The sequence below is a fragment of the Larus michahellis genome, chromosome 2 (genome assembly GCF_964199755.1).
Source record: "Larus michahellis chromosome 2, bLarMic1.1, whole genome shotgun sequence".
Classification (NCBI taxonomy): domain Eukaryota; kingdom Metazoa; phylum Chordata; class Aves; order Charadriiformes; family Laridae; genus Larus; species Larus michahellis.
Genome location: NC_133897.1, coordinates 23,925,479 through 23,953,080, shown reverse-complemented (window position 1 = coordinate 23,953,080; position 27,602 = coordinate 23,925,479). Strand labels below are relative to the sequence as shown.

General features: G+C 38.6%; 1 protein-coding gene across 7 annotated transcripts in view; it reads right to left on the bottom strand.

Annotated features, from left to right (window-relative positions):
• Positions 1-1,041: 1,041 nt before the first annotated feature.
• Positions 1,042-27,602, bottom strand: part of MINDY3 (MINDY lysine 48 deubiquitinase 3) — a 60,158-nt gene continuing 33,597 nt past the window's right edge. For all 7 annotated transcript variants that reach the window (XM_074574573.1, XM_074574571.1, XM_074574574.1 and 4 more), the window contains 5 exons: positions 12,125-12,197; positions 11,264-11,336; positions 6,702-6,789; positions 3,355-3,426; positions 1,042-2,134 (listed from right to left, as the gene is read on the bottom strand). In XM_074574573.1, the coding sequence (XP_074430674.1) occupies positions 1,985-2,134; positions 3,355-3,426; positions 6,702-6,789; positions 11,264-11,336; positions 12,125-12,197 (456 nt within the window). In that variant the 3' untranslated portion in view covers positions 1,042-1,984. The remainder of the gene's footprint in view (positions 2,135-3,354; positions 3,427-6,701; positions 6,790-11,263; positions 11,337-12,124; positions 12,198-27,602) is intronic.

Genomic DNA, 27,602 nt, shown 5'->3' with positions numbered 1-27,602 from the left:
AGGTTTTCTGGCAGGACCTGTGGAGGACCCACGCTGAAACTGTCCATTCCTGAAGGACTGCACCCCATGCAAAGGACCCACGCTGGAGCAGTTTGTGAAGAACTGCAGCCCATGGGAAGGCCTTTGGAGTACTTTGTGAAGGATTGTCTCCTGTGGGTTGGACACCACACCGGAGCAGGGGAAGAGGGTGAGGAGGAAGGAGTGGCAGGGATGAAGTGTTATGAAGTGACCACAACCTCCATTCTCCATTCCCCGGCCCTTCTCGGCGGGGAGGAGGAAGAGGGATTGAAGTCGAGCCTGGGAAGAAGGGAGGTGCAGAAGAAGGTGTTTTCAGTTTTGTTTTTGTTTCTCACTATTCGTATTTTTAATTAGCAATAAATTAAATTAATTTAGTCTGTTTTGCCCTGCCCATAACTAGTGAACTATCTCCCTGCTCTTATCTCAATGAGACAAGGAGCTTTTTCATCTATTTTTTTGCCCTGTCTTGCTGATGCAGGGGAGCGAGAGAGCAGCTGGGTGGGCACCTTGCAGCCAGCCAAGGCTAACCCACCTCAGAACTATACTGTCCACCCATTTCCAGATGTAAATCTGACAGATACATTGTGCAGTCTTTAAGAGGACAGATCTGCAGGTGTCATGCAATGGATGTTCTCTTTCTACCACTACTACAGGGTTTACAGAGCAAATTCCCCAACAAGGCTTTCTGCCACACACTACATACCTCATTTTTGACCAAATCAGTTTGTTCTCCTGCATGACAATCATTCTAGAGTCACCTTGTTATTTACACATGAAAATAAATTTTTTAAAAGTAATTCTGAATGTGAAATTCAGCCCTGCTGGCAACAGCGTATGCTCTACAATCACAGTTAAGATGCGAAACATTAGGGTGAGTTTTTTTGTTTGTTTGTTGTGGGTTTTTTTTTCTGAGATGCGTTCAACTCAAAACGTGACATTTCTAAACCTACGGTCCCTTTTCATCATCTTAGAGAGGCAGTAAAGAAGTTCGATTGAAACCCAACTTAAAACAATACATCATAATTCAAGGAAAAGATTTTATTTTAGGGCTAACAAGTTGATAATAAATAAAGGAATATAATAATGTAATAACAGATGTTCTCATGCACTTAACACATACAATAACGCTGGCTTACACTGCTGTTTGGACAAATTGAGAAGAGGTATTTGGCAATATTATAAGTTTGAATAGTTTAGAGATTACAGAACAAGAAATTCTTTCCGCTGTTTTTACATTTCTTTTATACAAATTCAAATAAATATTAATAAATCTATTTTTCCTCAGATTTTCTGTTCACTTTTAACATGCCCGATAACTAAGCCACAGTAATATACAACTGCCAAGAAAGAGTATTTATGAATTATACTTATTAATATTCCTAAAAATGTATCATATTTATGTCACATTGTGCAAGCTCTTCAGGTAAAATTAGGTTTTAGGAAAAATTGCAGAAAATTTAAACTCATTAAAACATATCCAGTGCAAAGGCCAGTCTAGTCCACACATTATGGTACTGTAATGTAAGCCAATATAATTTAAATAATAAAACATGCCTATATGATTCAGAGGAAGCAGAATATGTTCTATGTTTTAAAGATCTGATATCTAATATGCAGATTCTGCAATATTAGACATTTTTCAGATCTTCATGAGATGGCAAAATAATGTTAAGACTTTATAAGTAGGCTTTTTTTTAGTTTTAGGATAACTCACATTAACAGTACTACAGTGGCCAAAAAAGACAAACTATTATAATAGAAATCAATCTGATTAAAAAATTAAATATTCCAATTAACACTGAAAAAGTGTTTGTAATCATTATTTACAATTCATCAATGATACCAGTGTATAACTTCACGCAGTCAAAGCATACCACTTTCCAAGCAAATACCAACTCTTTGTTGGTATCCCCGTTGTATCCCTGTTCAAGCATCTGACAGTAGTATGTTGTTTATGCGCAACATATCAGTTTAAAGAAGGAGATCGATCTGTTGTCCAGAGTAATTCTATATATGGCCATTTGGTTTGCAAGCAGCGTTTTACAGGAGTGTCGTCGGTCTGTAGCATTGGTTCTTCAAACCCCATAACAACTGCTGTGCCTTCTACATACATGACCTGTCAAAAGAAAACCAGTTACGTCAGCCTACATTTGTTTAAAAACTCTAAGATGAGATGATTAGGCTCACCAGATTAGGAGAGGATTTGTTATGATACTTTTTTTTTTTACTACAAAAATCAAATCCATTAAGTTTTATATAGGATTTTTTTTTAATGAAATGAGGTATGAAATTGAAAAAAAACCCTAATCTCTTAGACTGATAAGGCCATATTCATTCGACTGTTTACTTCAACAGACAGTGAAGGCCAAAACTGGGTGAAAAAAAAATCTAGGAAATGAAATGCAAAAATTCTGTGACAACAGATCTACTACTGTTGCAGTTGCAAAGTTTGATATTGTTATTTTATAAGGACTGTGTTCCTTAGACTTAACTTTACGGAATTTATTTTCCATAAAATGGAACGGCTGTTGCAAATCAGCTCTATTCATAAAACAGTATTTAAAATGCTGTAAGTAGAATGCTCCGGAAACAAAAATTTGTTTAAATTTTCTTGATTAGGTATATATGTTCAGTAGTAAAGATAAATGCATCTTTGAATGCTTTTGCCTACATTTTGGGGTATGAAACTGTTGGAGATTTCACAGGGGTAATTTTAAGGACTTCCAAAGTCCGAAGTTCTGAAGACTGAGTATATCCATTTTCTCGAAGAGTCTTCTTACTTGAAGTCATCAGTTCCTGACGTCTATTAATGCCTTATACTCTTCTACCCTAACTGCTAATGCAGAAACTAACTTAGAAGCAGTCATGGTGTGTCATGTATACCCCTCCTTCCAAGAAAGCTGAAAATGAAACAGGTCATTTTTGTCCCCCATTAAATGGCTGCAGAAAATAATTGATTTTTTAGGCAAGTCTGGAGTACTAAAATATTTCACAAAAAATTCCAAACATCTCAATTTAGATGTAGGGCCACTTACAGAAGTTGCAGTTTGTCTTTGTTACATTTCCATTGTCCTTTACATTTCAGATCCCACTTCTCGTGGATAAGCATGAGCAATGCTCTATTCAAAATGCATCGCTTAAGAGATGTGGTCTACCCAGCCAATACACTACACTAGCTAAAATATGACCAGGAGCACAAAGCAGTTTCCAATTCCAAATATATCATTTTGGAAGTAAATTATCAAAATAATAGTTTTGTAAAGAGTCTGTTTCAAGTTAAAGTATATTTGTTCACTAATTGTTATTAGGCCTAGATTTATGTTTCTTAAATCTTACCTTTTCATTGTAGTTCGATTGCTTCAGTCCGTTGTAATGGTAAACAGTGAATGACTCTGAAACCCTGGAGTCCTAGTAGAGAGAAGACAGTTAATTTCATGTGACACATACATCATGCCTTGCAGTCTCTTCTCTTTATGACTAGACAGATGCATTTAAACAGGAAGACTGAAGGAAATTGTAAAAAAGTACAATCTCTTTACTGGTGATACCATCTTGAAGATTTTGTTCATTTTACCTTTCTCATCAGAAATTAAAAAAAAAGATGTTAGTAAGTTAATGGGTAACACTCCAAGAGGAAGTCATTGTTTTCTGTGTTCATCCGGACACTTTAAACTACAACTTCAGCACTGACCACGTAGAAACTGTCCTAATTTTTCAAGTCAGACACCTTATATAGTAGCCACATTCGCGTGTATTTATGACTGTTTGGATGCTACCAAGTTAAATATTTACTAATGACCAGATCCAACCTCCAGCCCTCCATATGAGAGACGAAAAGTAATTTATGCTCACTCCTGCCTAACTGTATAACTAATGGTGCAGACACCTGTTCAGCTGAGGCCGAACAGCAGACGCACTGCAGTTGTCAACCTTTACATGCCAAGTGTTTAAATGCTTTAGTCCTAAAAGGACTGAAAAGCTTCGCATTTCACTGAATCAGGAAACACAAATCAGGTGTAATATCATCTCTTTTATGCCTACTGGACCAGGCTCCAAACAAAAGCTTATCCCTTTTTTAAGTACATGGAGGTAAAGACTGGTAATGAGAAGAAATCTGCTCAGGTTACAGTACATCCATCAGATTATGAAAAGCCCTCATTCACTTTTCTCCTCTTAAATGATTAAAAACCTTATCTCCGTATAGGTCTCTCACAGCAACCCAGGCTACTCGGGGGAGGGAGGGTGGTGACCAGGAAGGTAAGCGGTAACTGCTTACAGAAGTTGCTTCACAGAGATGAATAAAATCAAGCTTTGCCTGGAAAGAGGGCAGTTATTTTTTTCCCTGAGGAAGAAGGCTCACCCTGAAGGAAAAGAAGGGCTGCTTTCCAGGTCCTGTCCCATGGATGTAAAACATTTTGTGTGGTAATTGTTTCCCAAAAAAAGGGTTACCGGGGAATTCAGGAATCCTCCTCTCCAGGTGACTGCCCTAAGCACTGAAGAGTCAGGCTCTCTCAGGCTAAATGATCTTTGAATATTTTTCTTCTAAGCCAACAGTTTTAAAAAGGAAAGCTGAGATCCCTTCCTGCTTTTGAGGTGGAGTTTAGTACTTTGTAGGAGAGTAAGAATGGGGTTTTGAATATTCTCAGCAAAGGAATTGAATCTGGATCTCCTGAGCACTAGCTACACGTTCAAATACTGTATAAAGGGGAACATGAACAATTCCAGCCATCACTGGCATCTGCTGTTTCCTCACGTATTTTAGAGACATACATTAATTTTCATTTCTGCAGAATTTCACTTTCAGAAAGAATTCCGAACGAGGTGTCAGTATGGGTAACGGCTCCTGCTGTCTGATCCACGGAGCACAGACAGACTGGACAACATATCTGTGCCCTCAGCATTCATTCAGTAACTGACACTGGCAGGTCCCACTCCAAAATATGCCGATTGTTCGGACTATACCCTTAAGGCAGTAACACCTCCCATGTTTCGTACTGGAGCCAGGGGAGGTTCAACAGCACAGGCCAAACTGAGTGGTGGGGAATCACGTGCAGCAGGGAATTAATACTTAACAGAGAGGCAACGACTTGGGGGCTCCAACTTTACAGCAGGGACAGAGTTCTTCCACCAAATCTGTAGGTGACTAAGGTGGGGATCTGCCCATCATTGCACTATGCTCCCTCCTCATCTGTCCTTCTTCAGTCAGGGATGCTCTTCAGCAACAGGCAACTGAGGCAGCAGCCCAATACGGTGGCTGTTGTCTCCTCGAGCCCTCTGCAGACCTATGGCCTGCAGAACTGGACAGTTTAGGCACAGTCAGTTACGGAGGATGTGCTTTGGCTTCCTGAACTTCATTCTTAGCATCTGGGGCCTAAAATGAAGCAGTAGAGTCTTCCAGATTTGCAAGTGTAATACAATTGTAAGAAATAAGAATAAATTATATTAAATTGTAAAGATATTTCCACTTCTACAAAATGAAAGGAAGAAGAAACAGTTGGCAAATACACAATGCAGATGTAATTCTGTAAATCTGTAGAAAACGAGCACTCTAACTCCTTCTTTTTCCTCTACATGATGAATCATCTCTTAATGATGCATTCAGTCCCTACCATCTTTGGCAGTGCAGTTGTAGTGTGTTCTGAATGACCACATTGTTTCATAGTACAGAATACTACACCCGAACAGTGCTGCGCAACTCTTAACAAAAAAAGTCTTGCTGAAGGCATTTTAAAAATATTAGTTTCACATTTCCTCGCTTGTAAAAATTAAGCCGTATAGTTTCAATGACATGTTAAGCCACAAAAGCCTCCAAAGAAGTACTCCTCTCAGCCCTCCTCTTGCCTCCCCAGCCCCTCTTTCTGTCACTGGGAAAACCCTCTCTCTTCTGCCAATGCAAGCTATTGCATGGCCATGGATGAGCCTCCATAAACCTGCAGAGAGATCTCTCATCCAGACCAGTTCCCTCTTCTGGTTTGCCACATATCGGTACAAAGAGGTTCCTGGGGGCAGAAGGGAGGCAGCATGAGGACAGGAGAATGTGACCCAGGGCAAGGGGAGAAGAGGACAGCAGTGCTAGCTTAACACATGCTTCTCAGTGGTGGTGCTACTTTAATGAATATATGGAACAGACTGAGAGTTTGAAAATAATTTTCCATTACCCTGGCAGATACCAACTTCCACATACGCTAAACATAACTCTACCATGATTTTTTGTTAAACTGTCAAAAATTTTACATTATGAGAGATATACATAAAAATAGTTTTAAATAAGTTTGTAACCTTTTCCCATTTGCTAGCAATTACAGCAGACATTTATAATATTGATAAAACCAGTATGGTCATTTATTCTCAGAAAAACTAAGCTCAGATGAACTTTCTGAGCAGGGAACCAGTTCAATTTCATACGCAAAATGATTATATATTTCCTGAAGTTAATTTTAGAAGTTGTCACTATAATGGAGTTTCCTTCCAGTGTAAAGCTGACAAAATCACGGACACCTTATGCAAAACGGAAGTCTACAGTTTGTTGTGTAACACAAGAAGTTATTTGCTGGTCAGCTGTGTCAAATGAATGCAATACATTAAAAATAGCTCTATGATGCTGATGGAAGTGTTTAATGAATCTAATCTCAATGACAAGCAGAATAGACAATGCTCTGCAGCGATAAAGCTATATCGATTACCTGCTCAGGGAAAAATTCTTGCAGAAAGGGACCCAGTAATATGATGCCCAGTCCTTCTGGGTCTAATTTGGTCTTCATGAGGTTTACACTATGACAAAAACATGGAATATAAAAGTATGAGTAAGACATTTTTATTCTTGCATGACTAAGTTACGCTGTGCTACCACAGTACTGGCTGCCAAGTATAGCAATACTATTCTATTTTTAATCCTAAGTGACAACTGCACCAGAATGGCATGCAAGTTGCCAAAACACGGTTATTTTTAAATAAAAGTAATCTGTTCTTTTAAATCAAATAAGTGATAATTCTGAAGGACCACCATATTTGGAAAAATAACTTGAAACCCATATAATGTAAAACCAGGTTTACAGCGCCAAAGGCATTTTGCTGTCTTGTAAGCATTCTTGAACATAAACCAGTCATCTTTTAAATACAGCTCCGTAACTGCCAAACAACCTGTTTTCAAATGGAGATTTGAAAAGCCTCCAAGATTTTCTAAGTACACTGAAAGAAAATTAACAGACGCATTTCTTATTTACATCATGTCCTTGATATCAAAGAAGCCAAAACCAATAAATAATGAAAATATTAACAATACTAATCTGAAAGTCTTACTGCATGAATATGGTATAATTTCAAGCCACTACAAATGAATGGCAATTATAACTTCCTATTTCTATCTAAGCAATATATTTCTGCAGGCATCAGATCGCTTAAACATTTATTTGCATCTACCTATCCTTTTGCCTCAGTTACAAGTTGTACCGTCCACAAGAATGTCCTCATTGGGCCAAGCCAACAGAGCGTCTTGCCCAGTGTCCTGCTTCTGACATTGGTCAGTAGCGGATGCTTAGGACGGCGTACAACAGGGCAAACACACAGTGATATCCTTAGTTTACCCTCCCCTTTTCCAGCAGTCTGCTGCTCAAAGACATCTTCAGTGAGAGGCAGCATCTAAAACACAAAGATACATATTTATTCTTTCCATGCATGTGCCTAATTGGCTTTGAACCCATATACATTTGTGGCATTTAGTAAACTCCACTCACAAAATTAGAATTAAATTATGGATTCTGGGAATAAGTATCTCCCGTTTTGAACGTGCCATCTGATAATTCAGTTTGATGACACCTCATTTTTGTATTGCGAGAAGCAATTAATAATGATTCCCTATTTATTATGAAACTCCAGATTTTAGAGACCTCTCTTCTGTGCTAATGGTCGTCTCTTTTCCAGGTTGAACAGTTCTTCCTTGTACTAATGCCCTTCTGTACCTTCGTTTACCTTCGTTGCCTTCCTGATACCTTTCTGAGGAGAAGGACCTGGGGGTCCTAGTAGACAGCAAATTATCCATGAGCCAGCAGTGTGCCCTTGTCGCCAAGAAGGCCAATGGCATCCTGGGCTGCATAGGAAAGACTGGCCAGTAGGTCGAGGGAGGTCATTCTCCCCCTCTACTCTGCACTGGTGCAGCCACAACTGGAATATTGTGTCCAGTTTTCGGCTCCCCAGTTCAAGAGGGACAGGGAACTACTGGAGCGGGTCCAGCGAAGGGCAACCAAGATGGTTATGGGACTGGAGCACCTCCCTTATGAGGAAAGGCAGAGAGAGCTGGGACTCTTTAGCCTGGAGAAGAGAAGGTTGAGGGGGGACCTGATTAATGTTTACAAGTATCTAAAGGGTGGGTTTAAGGAGGGTGGAGCCAGACTCTTTTCAATGGTTCCCAGCGACAGGACAAGGGGCAATGGGCACAAGCTAGAACATAGGAAGTTCCGTTCAAATACACGGAAAAACTTCTTTACGGTGAGGGTGACAGAGCACTGGCACAGGCTGCCCAGGGAGGTTGTGGAGTCCCCTACTCTGGAGATTTTCAAGACCCGCCTGGATGCAGCCCTGAGGGATGTGCTTTAGGCAATCCTGCTCTAGCAGGGGAGTTGGACTAGATGATCTCTAGAGGTCCCTTCCAACTCTGAAGATTCTGTGATTCTGTGATTCTACAGTACTCTTTTTAAGATGGAGTGAAACATCACGTATTTATACAATGGCATAATTCCTAAATTCCACCCCGTATGTTTGTCTATCACTGAGTATCAGTTTAAATCGAAGATCTGTTCCTGAATGGTAATATCTAGTTCATGGCCCAACAATGTGTATGTAAAATCAGGATTGTTCTATCCCATGCGCAATCTATCTACATTTACTGGATTGAGAGTTCTCTGTTACGCTATCTTCCAGTAACTTCTGTGGCTCTTCCACACCATTTTTTATTATCTTGAATACTTTTGTATCAGCAGCAAACTATCATATTAATCCCTACCTTCAAATCCTCACCGGAGCCATGACAAACTTCACACACCTAGCACAAATTCCTGTAAAATTCTTCTAATGATCTCCCTCCGTTAAGAAAAAAATGACATTTTTATCCTTTGATCAGTTATTTATCCACATGAAAACCTTCTTTCTTATCCCATGTTTACACATGAAACATTTACGTGGGCATTTTCCCCAGATTTGCCCTCAAATCCGTTTCTAAGAACTGTTGTCCATTTGTCGCCTCTCATTCTAGCACCCTCTGGTACCAGGAGAGTTTACAGTGGTACGTAACCCAAACTAGCTCAGCAATTTCATTCTGATCTAAGTTTTAAAGTATGGGCAGTGTACAAAACTAAATCCATTAATCAGGAGGGGAGATTTAATGCATTTGATTGCTGTATGTTTCAATTGAGGCTTTTTCATTCAGCAAACAGCTAACGCCGTTCAATGTTACTGAGAAGTGTGTGGGGAGTAAAGCCTCCAGCACTGGTCAAACAGACAGATAGGATAAAATATTTTTAAAAAGCTAAATCTAGATTGACAGATGTACTCCAAGTGGCGCCCTAAAGAGTATCACATGGTTTTTAGAAACAAACAGACATAACAAACCAGAGAGCTGGGTTCTCAGATGTATTTACTAACAGACTATAAAAATTCTACTAAAAGCACATGCAACGGCATTCAATACTGGAATGGCTAATCCATTGTTAATTCACGTCTGCTCTACAAAGTTTTCCACTCTGTAATTCTTAAACCCTAAGCAGGTCTGACCATTATTCATCTTGAGATTCTATGAAGTTTAAAGCCTTGGACTAGATGACCACAAAGAATTTCCATTTAGTTCTTCAACTAAAAAGTGTAAATAATACACTTGAAAGCAATGTCTTTAATTTTACTTAAAAACAAACAAATAAACAAAAAACAACCTGAAAAGCCTGTGTGGAATTTGAAATGTGCTATTTGTACTTGTGTTCCACATTAAGTAGAGAGGACATCTAGAACCAAAACAGAGTAGGTCCTCAAAATCTAGTAACATTAGACAACATTTTTATTTAAGAGATGCTTCAAGACTGAATATTCCACAGTTTGATCATGGTTTTTCAATATAGCAGGCCTTCTGACTGGCTCTTCCTACATCAATTTATGAAATAGGCCAGGGCTACGCCACAGATACCCTGAAGGCCAAACAGCCAAACGGAAAAACTACTGAATGCAGAGAGAGGATTTCTGCAGATTTGTTGAGGCAGCAGAACAAAAAGGCCAGAAGAAAGCCTCTCAGACCTATTAAACTAAGGCTTTTTTCTTTTTCCCCTCCTTTAAAAAAATGTTTGCAGATTTCACTATTTCTTGACGAGATATGAATGCTAGACTTTTCCTCTTGTATTTTCTTTGGCTTTAGTGTCCGGGGTGTCTTTTGATTTCTGAAAAATTGATTTTCTTACTGAGAACAGCTCGGTAAACTTTGTTGTACTTTGTAACATTTGAAAGAACAGAAAATTGCAAAAATCAAATTTCAGATGGCTGTGGTAAGTAAACTTGCAGTCTCCACAGCCATTCTACAGAAACAACTGATTTAGTCCCCAATAAACTAGACCACGTGCTTACAAAAGAGCAAAACCATCTTTTGGAGATGTAAGAAAGTTCAAGCACTAGCTCTCCTTTCCGGGTTAAGCATTTAGTGGCAAAACATGGTAACTGTTGACAAAGAAGGTTAACTGCTGCCACTGTCTGTCCACATAAGAGCTAAAATAAACTTTTTCATTTGATAGTTTTAACTCTACTCCTAGGAATCAAGGTGTCAATCCTGGAAACAAATGTCAATTATAAACACTACAAGGTACTGAGTACTGGTAGAAACAAAAGCGTAACTGAAGCAGTTTCAGCTTCCAACTCTGCAGACAGATCCAGCAGTAATCCAGTGCTAATCTGCCGCCGAACACCTTGGTTGTTTGGCTCTTTTGTCACACAGTTTCACCCTTGTTAACATTCAGAAACACATTCACAACTATCTCCTCAATATGTAGTAATGCTGTAAGTTTGAGGGGTTTTTTTGGCTTCTGGTTATCACTATTAAGTTAGAGAGAGTTTAATTTGAATTCCTCCCATTTAATTTAAAGTTGACGTAAACACTTCAAAATAACAGTCCGTGCCCAGAACGTAAGCTAGAAAAAAATCCAGAAAACCCCCCTAAATTATAATTGACATGTGGTTAATTGATACTTCTGTAGTATTTAAATTTTATTATACTTACTATTCAGGATCTGAAACAAGGTCCAGGGCCTTCATTACATCTTCTAGCAGACTGTCAGGTATAAAACCATTATCTGAAAAAGTAGCAAAGCTTCTCATTAGGAAAATAAATAAAATGCTTTCCAGGAGTACAGATTCTATTCAAAAATACAAATATCGCATATCTTTATCTCTCAAATTTGCAAACAAATGGTGGGGTTCTAGAAGAAATATAGTTTTCAAACACTTCTCTCCCACTTTAAAAAAAATGAGGAGTGCAATACAGAAACTGCAGGTTTATCATTCATACACGCAGAAGCTTAATACTTGCTAAGAATTCAATCTCTTTATAGCAATCTCCATTTGATACTATAGGATAATAACTGTACATTTTTTTCCCTTTTGAGTAGCTAAAATAGTACCTGAATGTTAGACATCCTCTATTTTCCAAAACATAAGAAAACTTTCAGTGCATGCCACAGTTAAGAACAAAATTTCACGAAGAATGCAATCACAGCGGATCAGTTATTTTATGAAAAAGTAATATAAGACAAATCAAATTATATTTAAGCTTCATGCTGATTACAAACAACATTACAAGGTTAATAGAGTTGTAGATTGACTACTTATTGAAAATTTCTTAAATACTAAGTATTTAATTCCTCTCTTAATCAGCTCAGATGTAAAAAGCGTATTACCCTGGCACGGAAGGGACAATGGATGTGCAAGTGTAGTATTTGGAACAAATTTTAGAAAATAATGATCCTATTTGTGAAGAGGCACTCTGCAGAATACAGTATTCATTACCATTTGGAATTTGTCTCTACTGAATGAGTACATTCTGATTATAAAACCTTATTTCAGCAAGAAGTACAGTCCTTACCCTCAGGGTCGTATGTCTGGAAAACCCTTCTAGCTTGTTCTGAAGGTGCTTCAGGAGCAACAAGGGCCATATCCTTAGGAAAAAAAAAAAAAAAGAAAAAAAAGAAAAATTTCAGAATATTCTTAATTCAGATACAGATTATTAAGGAAATATTTGGCCATACTACACAGGTTTGGACCTTAAATTAATAAAAAAATAAATACAAGAAAACAGAAGAAAAATTACAGTAATTTGGCAATATTGCTGATAGTGACATAAAAGAAACATGTTAAAGATTATTCCAAAAACTTCTAGACAAGTTTTATGTAATATTTTCATGCAGATTTTGTGGCACAAAAGCTACTTGGAGATGACATGTCTTATCTGGAGATTTATATTTATAGTATCATTCTTTATATCTGAAATCACATATACATGTACCAGTGAAATTTAGTGAGTGTACCATGCATAGATAGAGACATTTAAAACTGTTTAGATAGAAAGCTGTAAGAGAATGTTTCGAAGTTCATTTCACAGAAGCGCAGAACACAAATTTTTAACCGCATAAAAAAGTATGATTTCAATAGTAGCTATTGTAATGCTTTTCTTTATCTGTGACACTTAAAATCCCAAATACAAGCATGCTTTCTAAAACATATGTGGGGAGGCACACGTCTACCTACTATTATAAAACCAGCAAAAAGCATATGACTCTGATTTTATGCCAAAAAATTATTATTAAAAACGTGAAATTAATAAGTTATTCATGAGAACTGAAAGGTGGCATAAAGGTTAAGAAATGCACCTATTCAAGACACCCTTTAGTTTAAAAAGATACAAAGACTTGATGTTGAAGTAGAATTGTACGTCTCCTGTTGCAAATTTACAATCCCCTAGGTTGTTTTTTACGCAGAATGAAAAATGAAAAACTTGCTCAAAGGGAAATAACTGCATTTGACAATACACCCTCTATAGTTTTTCTCGCCGTCACAGTGAAAATGTATTGCTACCTGCTATGCTATGAACAGTAAAGACAAAAGCCCACAACTAGCAGCATTGACATTACTCTGAATAACATGAAACTTGCTTTTGTTCATATTGTATTAAGTACATTGATTTTGTTACAAATCAAAAAGTTACCTTAAACTGTTTCATAAAGTATACATAATTTTTTTTTCTTTTTATTTCCTGTTCAGCTCAACTTTGCTTTCTGAAAACGACTTAGATTTTCTTGAAAGAGAGAATCATGACAGCATACTCTCATTGTGCCTGTGTGTGCTAAGAGTGAACTTGGTCTAAACCGTGCAAGTCTGTAGTGCTTCATTTGCAGGAAGGCACAGAAAAGAACTCAGAAAATGTAGAATTAAGAGATGCATAATAACCAACTGTTCTTTTAACAGATTAAAAGAACTGCTTCAGGGAAAGAACAGAAGTAAATCATACATTTGACCAGAAATCCACTCTTACACAGTTTCTCCTAATAGCTGACTCCAAATCAATCAAGAATTTTAAGTATACACCTAATGACATCCAGCATATACTTAAAAACTTTCCTGAATGAAAGCCAGCTGCCTAGGACACACCAACAGGGATAACAGGGAACACAACAGACGCTCAAAAATAACAGGCAACAGTTTTACTTCGAACAGATGAATGATACAGCTCTTACTGGTGTAAGATGCATACAATGAAGGTAACAGAGCTCCCCTCGTTTCCATGAACAGGAGAGACAAAAATTTGGATTATATTAGACAAAAAGCTAGGAGACAACTGCCCTGTCTCCCAAGGCTCTAGATCACCAGCCCATTACAAACTTTGACTCCTAAGGGCTACTTCATTGCCGCTTGAGCACAATGCAAACATCTACATCACCAAGCAATCATAGAATCATAGGGTTGGAAGGGACCTCTGGAGATCATCTAGTCCATCCCCCCTGCCAGAGCAGGGTCACCTAGAGCAGGTTACACAGGAACATGTCCAGGTGGGTTTTGAATGTCTCCAGAGACGGAGACACCACCACGTAGTGCATGGAGGGAAGGACTAGGGTTCAATTTGCTGTGATGTGATTAACGAGTATCCACATCACGTCTTTACTAGCAATGAAGTTTGTGCCAAATGTCAGCCCTAGAAGCACACTATGCAGAAGCAGAGCCAGCTGTTGTAAGCCCTTATGTCCACATGGCAGGTGAGGCACTCTGAAAGGCTTCCCAGTGTGCAACTTCAAGTGTTGGCTCCACCAGGAGAGAAACAGCTTTCAGCACAACTGCAGGATACTTAATTGCATGCAGCAGGATTCCAAGTGTAGACGCAACACAAATTTGCACCAAAAAGAAGCTCTCCAACATGTTAAATCACTAATATAGATGGATCTGGTGAATCATGTCTGCTAGAATTCTCCTAGTTCCTGAGAGGTGATAGACTTACCAGGACTAACTTACTTCTGGTCCAGCTTACTGCCTCTCTTGCAGCACAAGTGCCACCTTTCACTGTGGCTGGACTGCAGAGCCCATGGTCAGGTGAGAAGCTGGCCAGCCTGCAGAGAAACTAGAACTCTATGCCTCCCACACCACGTGACTTCTCCCATCACCCTATACCCCAGTACTCCAAGTGAGAAAGGGTACAGAAGAAACCAATTTGGGAGAAGTCCCTTTGTCCTTCTAGTTTCTCGTAGTGAGAACAACTTGTAAACTGCTTGCTTAATATGCTGGAAAAATAAAACCTAGATTTTTATATTAATTCAGTATCATAATAATGTAATTTTAAGGATCCATAAACATGACTAATTTGGAACAAAACCACTATTTAACGAAAAATATTCCAGTGATTTTATAAATGAATGATAACTAGAACACTTACAGAAAATCAATACTTTAACAGTGTAGCTTCAAGTTTATGCATGTTCTAAACTTTTTTAAAGTACTTTGTAGATAAAGAGACCATATTGCTTTAATAACATCTACAGATCAACACAATTAGTTTCATAATGCCAAATGATATATGAGGTTGTGCAGTTGTTGAGTATATACTGTTACAATGGGTAATGCTTATATGATTATATATGGTACGTACACACACTGCAAAATCTGATAATATTTTTACCAACTCTTATATAATTTGGAATACTCCAGAATCGGAAAAGTTTTATTTTGGGGAGTCAGTATATATTAAGTAGGAGTAGATTTCGCTATCAGTGGATTACACTATTTCAAGTAGTTCTCAGTTTAAAATAGATAGTGCCATAGTAACAACCAAATGGCCAGCGATTAGAAATCAGGATTTAACTCTAAAGAGGTGATATTTTTATGGTAGGTCCTTATTAACGAATTAGCAGCTCATCAAGGCAATATAACAAGGGAGAACTGTTCAAATTTCCATGGTATGGAAGGATATAACCAAAGTAACTTCCAACTGCACAGACATATTATTTCAAATGCAAACTACATAGTTCTACTTTGGTTTACCGGTATGCGGTTCTTTCCATAAAATCTAAATGTAATCCAAGAATAAAGACTATCATTTGCGTTGTCCTCCCTCCCCCCAAATTATCTTGTTAATGTAGTACTTTCCAGTTTCATATGACGCAAACCAGGTTTTTAAAAATAAGTCTCCTGCAACTACCTACAATTTTTTTTTCGATAGTCAAATTGCAAATAGTGCATATTTCTGTTATCATTTTAGTTTTCCAGGTCGTCAGTTATTTCAGTGCATGTGTACATGGGAAGAACTTAGAGAATAAGTTACTGAAAGCATTACTCAATACTGAAAATTCTCCATGTCTTTCAAATGAACTTTTAAATATGGTAAAGCCAATTATTACACATTAATGCTTTTTATTCATTAAATGTAATTTAATGATGCTCTAAGCAAGTCATTTCAGGACAAAACTTTGAAAAGTTACCTGCCTTGGAGAGATGACAAAAACCCCCCCCACCCTCATCTTCAAAATAATTCTAGCCTTTCACTGAGACTGATGTCCTATAGTTAAAAATGAAAGATTTTAATCCTGTATATACAAACCCCATGCATCCCCTAACTTAGTATGTCATCCATTTCCAGCATCCAGAAAATTTAAATGTTCAACTAGTCCATATATTTGTATCTGGGGGAAAAAAAAATGTAACATACACCTCATTCAGGCAGCAAAGCTGAAAACGTGACAAACATCTAACAAAAACATACTTCAGCTGCCCAAGCTGATATTTAATCACATTTGCCAAAATATATCCCCCACCCCAGCCTTATGAATTGTATTTTGATGTATCCCATGCATTGAAAGTTCCATATAAGGGAATCCCATCAACAGTTAATTATAATAATTATTTCCAAAACTAAGTACAACATGTCCCAAAAATCATATTTCACTCGTTGGCTCTTGTGATACACAAACAAGTCATTTTGTATTACTTTGAAAAGTTATTCTCATCAGTAGTACCAGTTATTTTAAGATCCCATGTTTACCCTCAGAGGCAAAAAATACTCTTCATAAGTTTTAATGAAAACATTCCAGAACTTTTCATTCTACAAATCAAAACCAGAACATAATGGCTAAGCTACACCGACATCCTGGCTATGAAATTTTACAAAGATCCTGCCCTGAAAGACCTGTTGCCCTTGAAAATGAACTGTGTTTGCATATGGACTGCTTTACAGTTCCACACTACCACTGTTGAGTGGTGATACATGGAAGAATTACGTATTGTAGTACTAACTTTCTTCTTAAAAATTTGCCTAAAGACAATACAGAAACACTGATAATTTATCAACTACAGAACTTGCTATAATTTAATCAGATCTGCAAGAATGAAGATTATTTAATCCAGTCTTGTATTACAGAGAGAAAAAAGTGTGTCTTTTTCCATGCTATAATCAGTGGCTTTCAAGCCAACAACTTCTCCAAAATAGTTTCCTAAGAAAACAAGGTTGATGGAATCTCTGAAACCAATTCCCATCTCTCTAGCTCACTTCTGAATCCATTGCCCAGTTTCAGTTTTAGTTGACAGAGGGAATGGAGCCTTGTGGCTGGTTGTTGAAACTGGAAGCCAGGCCAGCAGAAAATGTACGGGTTTGCATGCCCACCGAGAGGGAAGGCAGAAGCCTGCTGTGAATCGCTCTGTTCGGCAATAGGTAGACAACTATCCAAACACCAGGCTTGTGACTGCGTGCCTGGCTGTTGCTGGGTGGACCGTCGCAGGAGACAAGTGGTGGGTTACGATTGCAGGTATCTGCGTGTGTGGGAGAGGGAGAAAGGGAGGTACGAGATAGACATGGAAAGGGAAAGAGTAAAAAATAAAAAACATTTAATAAAGGGTCTAGGAGACAAGCTGCTGGAAGATGGGCTTCAGATGGTCTGCTCTAACATGCTTTGACTTAGAAGCGTTTCCATAGGTAGTTTTAAATCAACATGACTTGAAGTAATTCTACTGTTCCACTAACCGCCCAGGGGAGCTACCTTAGATTTCTCAAAGAACATTGCTTTATTAAGGTTCACATCAGCCTTTCAGGCTTCAGAGATGGCAAAACATTTGGTGAAGGTACAGACAATTCTGACAGATGTTGTGGAGGGAGGTGTCAGGAAGCGACCAGATGAGAAATCCAAAATTTATTTGGTAAAAGCATAGGTCCAATAAAGAGTAGAATAGTGGGCTGACTCAGTATAGACTTTCCCTTATCTCTTTACTCAACTGAAGGGGATATGTAGCTCGAAAGACTACCAGTCCAGCTCTCAACAGGGAGATGGCCAATGAAGACTAGTTCAAGACTTCCATTTGTGTTCAGGGACATCATGTGCACCAACAGGTGGGAAGGGCCACTGCCCACAGGTGCTGCAGTGATGGAAGTGTCCTCTGCAGATTGCTTACAATGCTTTTTTTGTGCTGGCTGGTGGAATAGGAGATTACTCTGCGGCATATTATCTTCTATGAGAGAAGGCATTTAAAAGTGTCAAACAACTGGAATGTACCCACAGAATACTTGAAGGAGTAAAAGATTCTCTTGGTTGAGAGCTGTATATGGAGGAACTGAAGGAAAGGTCGGTCCTTGACTTAGCCGTCACTATACAAGAGCTCTGCAGCTACAACTGTTTCCACTTCAGAATGGCAGGTGTCAAAGATCACGTAACATATCCTCCTCAGCCTCAAAGAGTCCATCTGAGATTCAGAAAAAGCCAAAAGAAAATCCTTTCCTTGAACAAGAGAGGGAAAAGACACAACAGAAAGCATGCCACGGCCAAGGTAGCAGAGTTCTTATCCCGGGTCAGAAAATAAAATACAGGCCTTGTCATTCAGACCAGCAAAAGATGACAGAGTTTATCTGAAAGGGTTCATCAAGGGCTAGAGGTGGCGGTGGAGGAGAAACATTCACGGTAAGCAATTTATTTCAACAAGGTGGTTGAAAGGAAGCAAATTGGCTCTAGATGCACTCTGCCTTGTGAATATGAGTGAAAGCATTGCATTTACTCTACAGTAAATCTACTCTACTCTGCAGCACCTTGCTGGGGCTGCAAACGGAAGACAGTTCTCAATAGGGCAGACTGAGAAGCTACATATGGATGGCTATTTCAAATCCTTTATCACCTTCACCCATACTACCCAGACAGAAAAGGGAGCCTACTTCACCCAAGGGTGGGGTGAGGCTGTGGAGGAAAAGCAAACACAAGCCAAAGAGCAAGAATTAATAACAGAGAAATCTACAGTGAGGACACTGTCAGCCTATCCGTTTGGAAAGCAGGGCTTTTAGCATGCACTCAGCTATGTTATGGAAACCACGATATATGCTCCATTCCTGTGGGAAAGGATGGTTTAATGAGACCGCCAACAAAAAAAGCCACAGCATTGCAGTTTTTCAAAAGTAAGAGAAACTCAAACTACAGTGAATACATGTTTAACAGTTACATTGCCATACATGTTGGTGTTTTAGTTCAAAACATTACAAGAAGGCAACAAGTCACCTGTTGACAGGTAAAAATACTAAGAGCTTCTTCACCATCGTCCCTGCTTTGAAGGGCAGATTACAAGACATTACAGTAAAACAATAAACATTCGGTATATAGTCTTTTTTTTTTTATTCACAGTTACTAGCTTGTTTCGCTCATAATCACAGAACAAAGTCTTTGTTTTGAAAGCAAAAATTAATTACTGGAATTACAGATCAGGAGTCAGCTAATTTGAGTTTACTGGAATTCTTACCTAATTACTAACTGAATTACATATTACTCCCAGTCAAAAGTTTAATCTGAAAGAGCAGGTTTTCAAATTACCTGTTGTCTGCCATAATAGGATCTATTTATATATCTAATAATATTTCATCTTATAGACCTGAAGTGTTTGCTATACAACCCGTGGTGAGCATTACATATTAACTCTATTTGGCAATTACAATAAGGAGGTGGGAGATGAACAGGGACATTTGCTAGCAGAGTTCAAAGCCCCAGAAGAGGTACTGCAGAAATTCTAATCTTCCTAATTCCAGTTCTCACAGCACTGAAAGCTGCACTTAATGTTGGAAACCAGCTTCAAGTCTTCCGTTTCCCACTTAAACCATGTAATTCTCTCTTGGGATGATGAAAACCCTCTGGTTTGCTTTAGTCCAGAATGATGAAATGTTTTTGAAAATGGACCAGATTAATTATTTTGTAACTCAAAGATGGCAAAAATGTTTCTGAAGGACAATTAGCCTGATTAATTATTCTAACAGTAATATCTTATGGCTTTCCATGGGAAATGTATGAGATCTATGAAGTATGCTATTTTGTACTGTTAAGTAGTATTTTAGGGAATCTTTATACACACGTGTTAATACATATATGGAGAAAATACAAAATATACACAAACTTTGCACGTTGTCACATATTATAAAAACAGTATTGCCTTTTATGTTCATATTTGAATTTGGTATTTCAGGTAGCTAATTCCAGTAGTAGGAGAATAGAATAGTAGAATACATATCAATTTTCCCTGAACTATCAATCAGTAGCCCAAAATGGCACTGGACCCCCTATGTTATATAAGGGGAGAAATAAAGGCAGAAAATTAAGGTAATGTCTTAAATATCACTAAATGTGCTTCACGTCTGCTAGGAAAAATTAAAAGCTTTCTCCACCATAGAAAGTCCCCTCCCCTCCTTTTTTTTGTAGTTTTTTTCCTCTTTCCACATTTAGACTTTCAACTCATGCATTCACATATCCTAACCTGAAAGTAGAGCTGCCTTATCAAAAGAGCTCAAAGATGTTATTCTGTACAAAACAAAGTTGCTATCAGTATGAAAGGAGACAATAAAAGGATGAAAAACTCATTTTTGAATGCTTCTCAAAAAGTGGTTAGCAATGGATTGCTAAGCATATTTATGATTGTACTTGTAATGGATGAAATCAGATGCTGTATATGGAGTCTCTCTAATGTTCCCAGGGATTCAACGGCTGTCACACACATTAAGGTTCTATGGATCAAACAACAGCTGAAACCCAAACTGATGTCAACCACGTTCCTGCCATTTATAAAATTACCTAAAGTCTCCTGGAAACACACAGATTCTCTACACGAGTTCAGCCTGCCACGTCACACGTTTATTAGGCAGCTGGGGAGTTTTGCAAAAAGGAGGGCTTGGCATAAAGTTTCAGAGCAAGATTACAACCGTTACTGTTTTAAAGAATATTTTTATTACTGAAGCATATGTTGTTATGTTGGTAGTTTCGTTTAGTGTTTCTAGTTCCCTGCATCTATCCCAGTAGTGTTTGGGAACATGGGAATAAAGCAGACTGAGCAGAGAATAAAAAAATGTCCTCTTCCACTTCCCAGGGATACATGGTGCCCTGCTCAGAAAGCACATCTGGTCTTCAAACATTTTGGGGGAAAAAAAAAAATAAATGCAGAGAGACAGAAAATGGCCACAAAATAATTTTCTAGTTGTATAGCCCAAGAACGCTTCACTTTGAAATACCTTTAATAGGCATTCAACAACTATATTTAAACTCTCTATTTTATAAGCTCTCTGATACATTTATGACTTCAGGACACACTTCTTCAGGAAAAAAAATTCTAAGGGGAAGAAAGAATCTGAGGAATCAATCTAAAACAAGTATTTATAACAGGCGAGCACAGCCATTCATATAAATTCATTTTCTCAAACAGAAGACACAATGGGCATACCATCAGTTCATACACTAATTCTGGAACTGCAATTCGGTCATGTAGTGAATACTACATTTCCAATTTTAAGTCTCACTAGAAATGGGTAAAATAATATTCCCAATATCATTACATGATAAATAATTTCTGCAGTTGGTAGGATGTAGTTAGAAGAGAAGAGAAGATAAAATAAAAAGGAAGGTGGCTTGCAGAGCAAAGAATGGATGGCGTGAGCCCAGCAGTATCGAAGTTTATAATTTCTACCTATTACTTCATATAAGTATACATGGAATATGTGGAGAAGTTGTTCATTCTACTTACCTGTCATTCATTGTAATACTACAAACATATTAAATTCCATATTTTGGAAAACAGCGTGTTAGATTTTGGGACTGGTAAAAAAAATTGTGCTGAAATGACTCAGAAAAATTTTTCTTTTAAAATACCATTTCTAGAATAATTCCATGAAGATAACCCCTGACTATGAATATACTGTTTGCTGTCCTGTATTGGTTAATTTACTGACCTGTATTTGTTTAGAGACTTTAACAATCATGCATACGTACTTCTTGAAAAAGCATGGTAACTTAACTCAGCTTTTTTGCTCCCCTCCATGTGCTGAGGCTGCAACTTACGACTAGACCAGCAATTTTTACCTATGTCTTACCTCTTGCATAAATACCCAGTCATGCTAAAGCCTGATGTGAACAGTGGAGCATACCATTGCAGTTAGATACTTTCTGGAAAGGAGTATTCTACTGCATGAAACTAACACCTTTCTTTCCATTCTTCACTTGATGCCAGATTAACTATTAAGAAAGCTAATATTTACTTCCTAATTGTTTGCATTATATTCAATTATTTGTAAACTAGCAGGAAATGAAAGTGCACTAAATTTAACAAAGTCAAAGCTTTTGGGCTAAGACTTTAGAAGGTCTTTAAGGTAACAAGAGAGAAGTTTATGCCTCTCCACTCCATCTCCTCACAAATACTGAATGAACTACAAATTGATTAGGGTATAATTACACCTGCTCCACTACCAAGAGTGCTCAAATAGAAAGGATAGTATTATTATTTTGGGGAAATGTGAAAAATATCCAAAAATGTGCAGGAAGCTGAAGTGTAAAACCATTTAGAACACTAAAAAGACAAATGAGAAAAGGGCTTTTGAAGCAGAGTTGTATTTTTCAGGCCAAGATCTACTGTGAGCTAATCACTAACACATACACAACTTGGAAGCCATCAGATACCAGAAAGATTCTACGTTGTGCTGTTTGATATTCAGTAGCAATGACCCAAGAGAAGGAAGGGGTCTGTAAATTAATTATGCAAGTACATATATATCTAATTTCAGAACATTACGAGCAGAATGGAATAGCTGCAAACATAGCATGTGCCAAATGCAGACTCAAGACAGCACCTGGTAAATGTTTATGCATTGAGTGAGGTGGATACATTTTGTGAGAAGCAGGGGAAAAAAAAAAAAAAGTAATGCAACATATGAGAGCACATTATATTTAAAAGGTGCGTTTAAAAAAACTTCAGGTCAATACTCACTGGATGGCTGCATCCCAATGCATTGCTGTCCGAGCAATAACATAAATGATATTTGACTATTTAATATAGCTAAAAATGGAACTAAAGTGATAATTGTGGCAGAATTGAGTAGGACTTGTACCTGGAGAGGCCAGGCACCTGACTAGTGGAAGGAGCAAATAATGGAGGGAAAAGCCCTCACCGTTTTGGTTTTCGCTTGATTTGAAATGAGGAATAACATTTTTTTTTTTTTAATGCAACACCTTTCTGTAAATACCAATTTGATTGATATTTAAAAACTGCAATACAATTAAAAGTTCTATCAATTTATTAATCATATTTTAATAATGAGCCAGGATGCCTGTTCCTCCAAATTTGAAAAACATAATATCTACCCGTCATGTGATGACTCAGGGCCAAAGTCTTCGCTATTGTATCAAATATATCTGGAAGCAACATTGGTTTCACACCTAAAAGGGATACAGAATGACACAATGATGTTCTCAGCCTTTGTTTCTATGCAGTATGTTGACTTTCAGAATTTACTTGATACAGTGACTCATGAATTATAAAACTGCATTTAGCAATGTCTTTGATGCATTTACTATTTGCAAGCCGCTCTGGATATACTACCAAAAAGAAAGAAAAAACTAAAATGTGTTTCTTTAAAAAAATCAGCCTTTCATTTGATAGGCTAACATACATACAAACTAGATGTTGTCCATACCCTCCTTCCTGAAGCAGGAGGCTATAAATCCTTCTAGATGCTAATAAATACTCTTATGGAGTAGAACCCAATCCATTACCTTCTAGTCCCAAATTTCAGTTTACATATGAAAGTTATTCATTCTACTATGAGGAAGGAAAAAATACTCCTCAGGACTGCTCTGCCTACAAATGAACAGTAAATGAACCACCATTTCTGTACTGCTTTGGGCATTTTTCACAACAGGTGCTTTACACATTCACCGCTACAATCTATTCCACTGCAAATATTACTAACATTGTTCAGAAACAATGTATCATTTAAGTTATAGTCAAAATATTGTTTCATGGAGTTGACTGCACCTTAGTCTCAAATACGTTCCCCACAGCCTACTGCTAATCTTTAAGAAAAATCAGACGAAAGTTTGTTTCTTAACCAACTGAAATGCGAACTCAGCAAACGGGAAGTAAACAGAGCATATGCTTTGAAGGTAACTAGGAAGTTGGAAAACTGAACAAAAAGATGGCTACTAGAATCACTTTTCTTCCTAATTGTGTTTAAAATAGACTTGAAATGACTAAGGAATATAATTTTTATAAAAATGGTTAATGTGATATTCATGGCCATTACTTAAGCATATTTTCTTTGTAAGTTTTCCAATTCAGAAGTGCTCCTACAATACATTAAATTGAGAGCTTAGCAGTTTATAGGAAATTCCTTCAGTTCTCATTTGTGGATCTAGAAAAGGTTCTCTTCATTGCGCTGGCTTGCCTTCCTTCTTTCACCCCTCCTTCCTTCCTTTCAAAGGGCAGCTCATGCAACCAGTGGTAGTGTTTTATTTTGAATTTTCAGATCTAAATTTTTCTGGCTCAAAAGTTCCTATTGGAACTGCTAGAACTATCCCCCCGTCCCATTTTAAAGGTTTTCATCTAGGTTTGGAAACAGCGTGCAAAGTCATTCTCTCATCTAGCTCAGCACGAAACGGTATCAAACCACGTTACATTTCAGGAGAAAGAATTCAGTGACCAAAAATCGGAACAACTCAAACGTTAACACATGAAAAGCGGTATCACCTAAGCAGCCCTACTCTCAACTACTTCATATATAAAAACCGAACCCCCACTCTGAAAGAAAACAGATGGATGGATGAGGAGACTTTTCCCAAAAGGAAGTAATTTGCTTGTTTGCTTAGGGGCATATACAATTACATTTCATGGTCTGTATCAGCCAACCATGAAAAATGCCCTTAAATGATCATTGTGAAAGCTGTATATAATGGGATGAATGTTAAAAATTTTCTAAAACTTTGGAGAACATATAGATATGACTAAATGGCTGAAATTAGTCAGAGAATCGGGATAAACACAGTGAGTACAATTCTTGTAGGATGGTAAATCCCAAATAATTTTTTAGATTAACATTGTCTTACATCTCTCAGTTTAACGATCTCTACATTACAATTTCTATGTCTCAACTCTAAGAACAAATAATGCAAAACCTCATGACTGATTTACCTCTTTATGATCTGAGTAGTTAAGTCCTCATAATTGCTACTCATGATTATGGGATGCACAGCACCTCTGACAAGAGCAATACAAGCATTACAGGACCTTGACCTAATGCCTAAATATTCTCACTTCTAAGTTTTTGCCACAAATTGTCAAAATGCCTATCACTGCCCAAAGATTCACTTCTCCAGTGCTCAAAGACATCAACTTCACCACCCAACCTCAGGAACAAGAAGACCACCAGAATGCTCTTTTATACTTTTCACATGTGATTTCTTCAACATATATGGGTATATTACTGTATTCCAGTCTTGATAAAAGTCAATCATGTGTCATTAGTTTCCATGGTTATGGCTTTCTCTTCCGAGCTAGCTCCACATTTTTAGTTACTGTACTAGGCTAGAAAAAAAATAAAGTCTGTATAGCTGTCTCTCCATTTCAAGACCTCTTTGTAACTGTGTGGTAGGGACTCATCACACTCCATCCTTCTAAAAATACCCAAAAGACCCCAAAATCCTGAGTAGATAGAGTCCTACTTGACTCTGGAAGATGGAGTGTGGATACAAGTGGACCTTGTATCACCAACCCTAAAACGAGAAAATCCAAGTCAGTCCTACTAAAATCCTGAAAACTTTAGTAGTCTCTTGAGTCTCTTTGATTTAGGATGCAATAACGTATGTCATAATCACAGTGTTTCCAGTCTACTGCATTAGAATATGATTTGTCCTCTGTTACATCTATTACTGGTTTTCTTATGGCACAATGATCTATGAGCCCTAACCTTCTAGCTCTACAGATCAGCCCCACCTGACTACCACAGACATGTACACCTCAGTCTTCCCACTCAACCTTTCAGGGTCAGAAGGAGGATCTGGGGAATTACAGGCCTGTCAGCCTGACCTCAGTACCAGGAAAGATCATGGAGGGGATCACCTTGAGTGAGCTCTCATGGCAAGTGCAGGGCAGCCAAGGGATCAGGGCCAGCCAGCATGGGTTTAGGAAAGGGAGGTCCTGCTTAACCAACCTGATCTCTTTCTATGACCATGTGACCCACCTTCTGGATGTGGGGAAGGCTGTGGACGTTGTCTGTCTGGACTTTGGTAAGGCCTTTGACACCGTCCCCCATAGCATTCTCCTGGAGAAGCTGGCGAATCATGGCATAGGCAAGTGTACTCTTCGCTGGGTTAAAAACTGGCTGGATGGCCGTGCCCAGAGAGTTGTGATTAATGGGGTGAAATCCTCTTGGCGGCCGGTCACCAGCGGTGTCCCTCAGGGCTCAGTTTTGGGGCCGGTTTTGTTTAATATCTTTATCAATGATCTGGATGAGGGGATTGAGTGCACCCTCAGTAAGTTTGCAGATGACACCAAACGAGGTGGGAGTGCTGATCTGCTTGAAGGTAGGAAGGCTCTACAGAGGGACCTGGACAGGCTGGATCGATGGGCCAAGGCCAACTGTATGAGGTTTAATAAGGCCAAGTGCTGGGTCCTGCATTTTGGTCACAACAACCCCAAGCAACGCTACGGGCTTGGGGAAGAGTGGCTGGAAAGCTGCCTGGCAGAAAAGGACCTGGGGGTGTTGGCAGATGGCCAGCTTAACATGAGCCAGCAGTGTGCCCAGGTGGCCAAGAAGGCCAACAGCATTCTGGCTTGTATCAGGAATAGCGTGGCCAGCAGGAGCAGGGAAGTGATTGTGCCTCTGTACTCGGCCCCAGTGAGGCCTCACCTTGAGTACTGTGTTCAGTTCTGGGCCCCTCTGTACAAGAGGGACATTGAAGCGCTGGAGCGTGTCCAGAGGAGAGCTACCAGGCTGGTGAGGGGTCTGGAGACCCGGTCATATGAGGAGAGGCTGAGGGAGCTGGGCATGTTTAGCTTGGAGAAGAAGAGGCTGAGGGGAGACCTCATTGCCCTCTACAACTACCTGAAAGGAGGTTGGAGAGAGGTGGGTGTTGGCCTCTTCTCCCAGGTGAATAAGGACAGGACCAGAGGAAATGGTCTGAAGTTGCGGCAGGGGAGGTTTAGATTAGATATTAGGAAGAACTACTTTACTGAAAGAGTGGTCAGGCCCTGGAACAGCCTGCCCAGGGAGGTGGTTGAGTCACCATCCCTAGAGGTGTTTAAGAAACGTCTAGATGTGGCACTTCAGGGCATGCTCTAGTGGCAGAGATTGTAGGTTGTTTGGTTGGACTGGATGATGTCAAAGGTCCTTTCCAACCATGAAGATTCTATTCTATGATTCTGTTGTCCTCTGCATATCGCTGCTCTTCTTGGAAGTCCAAAGTTCTCCAAGACACTTTGTAGGCCTGAAAGAATGTCAGGGGGGTAGCAAAACCAGAATTAGGTCTTCATCTCGTGGATTGGAGAGGGATACCTGGCTTCTTCACAACCCTTTCCTCTTTCCCAAACCTTGTGCAAGACATGAAAAAGAACATGTCCTACAGAAAACTGAGCCACTCTGAGGAGCTTTGGTTTCTCCACTATTTAAAAATTCCTTTATTACAGTTGAAGTACAGACTGTCAAAAACTAAGAGGAGACAGAGAGATCTGATTTTTCCTTGCAACTGTCTCATTCCGACAATGTGTAAACAGGAAAACAGGAGACAGAAATGTTTCTCCCAAGCAAAGCCAAA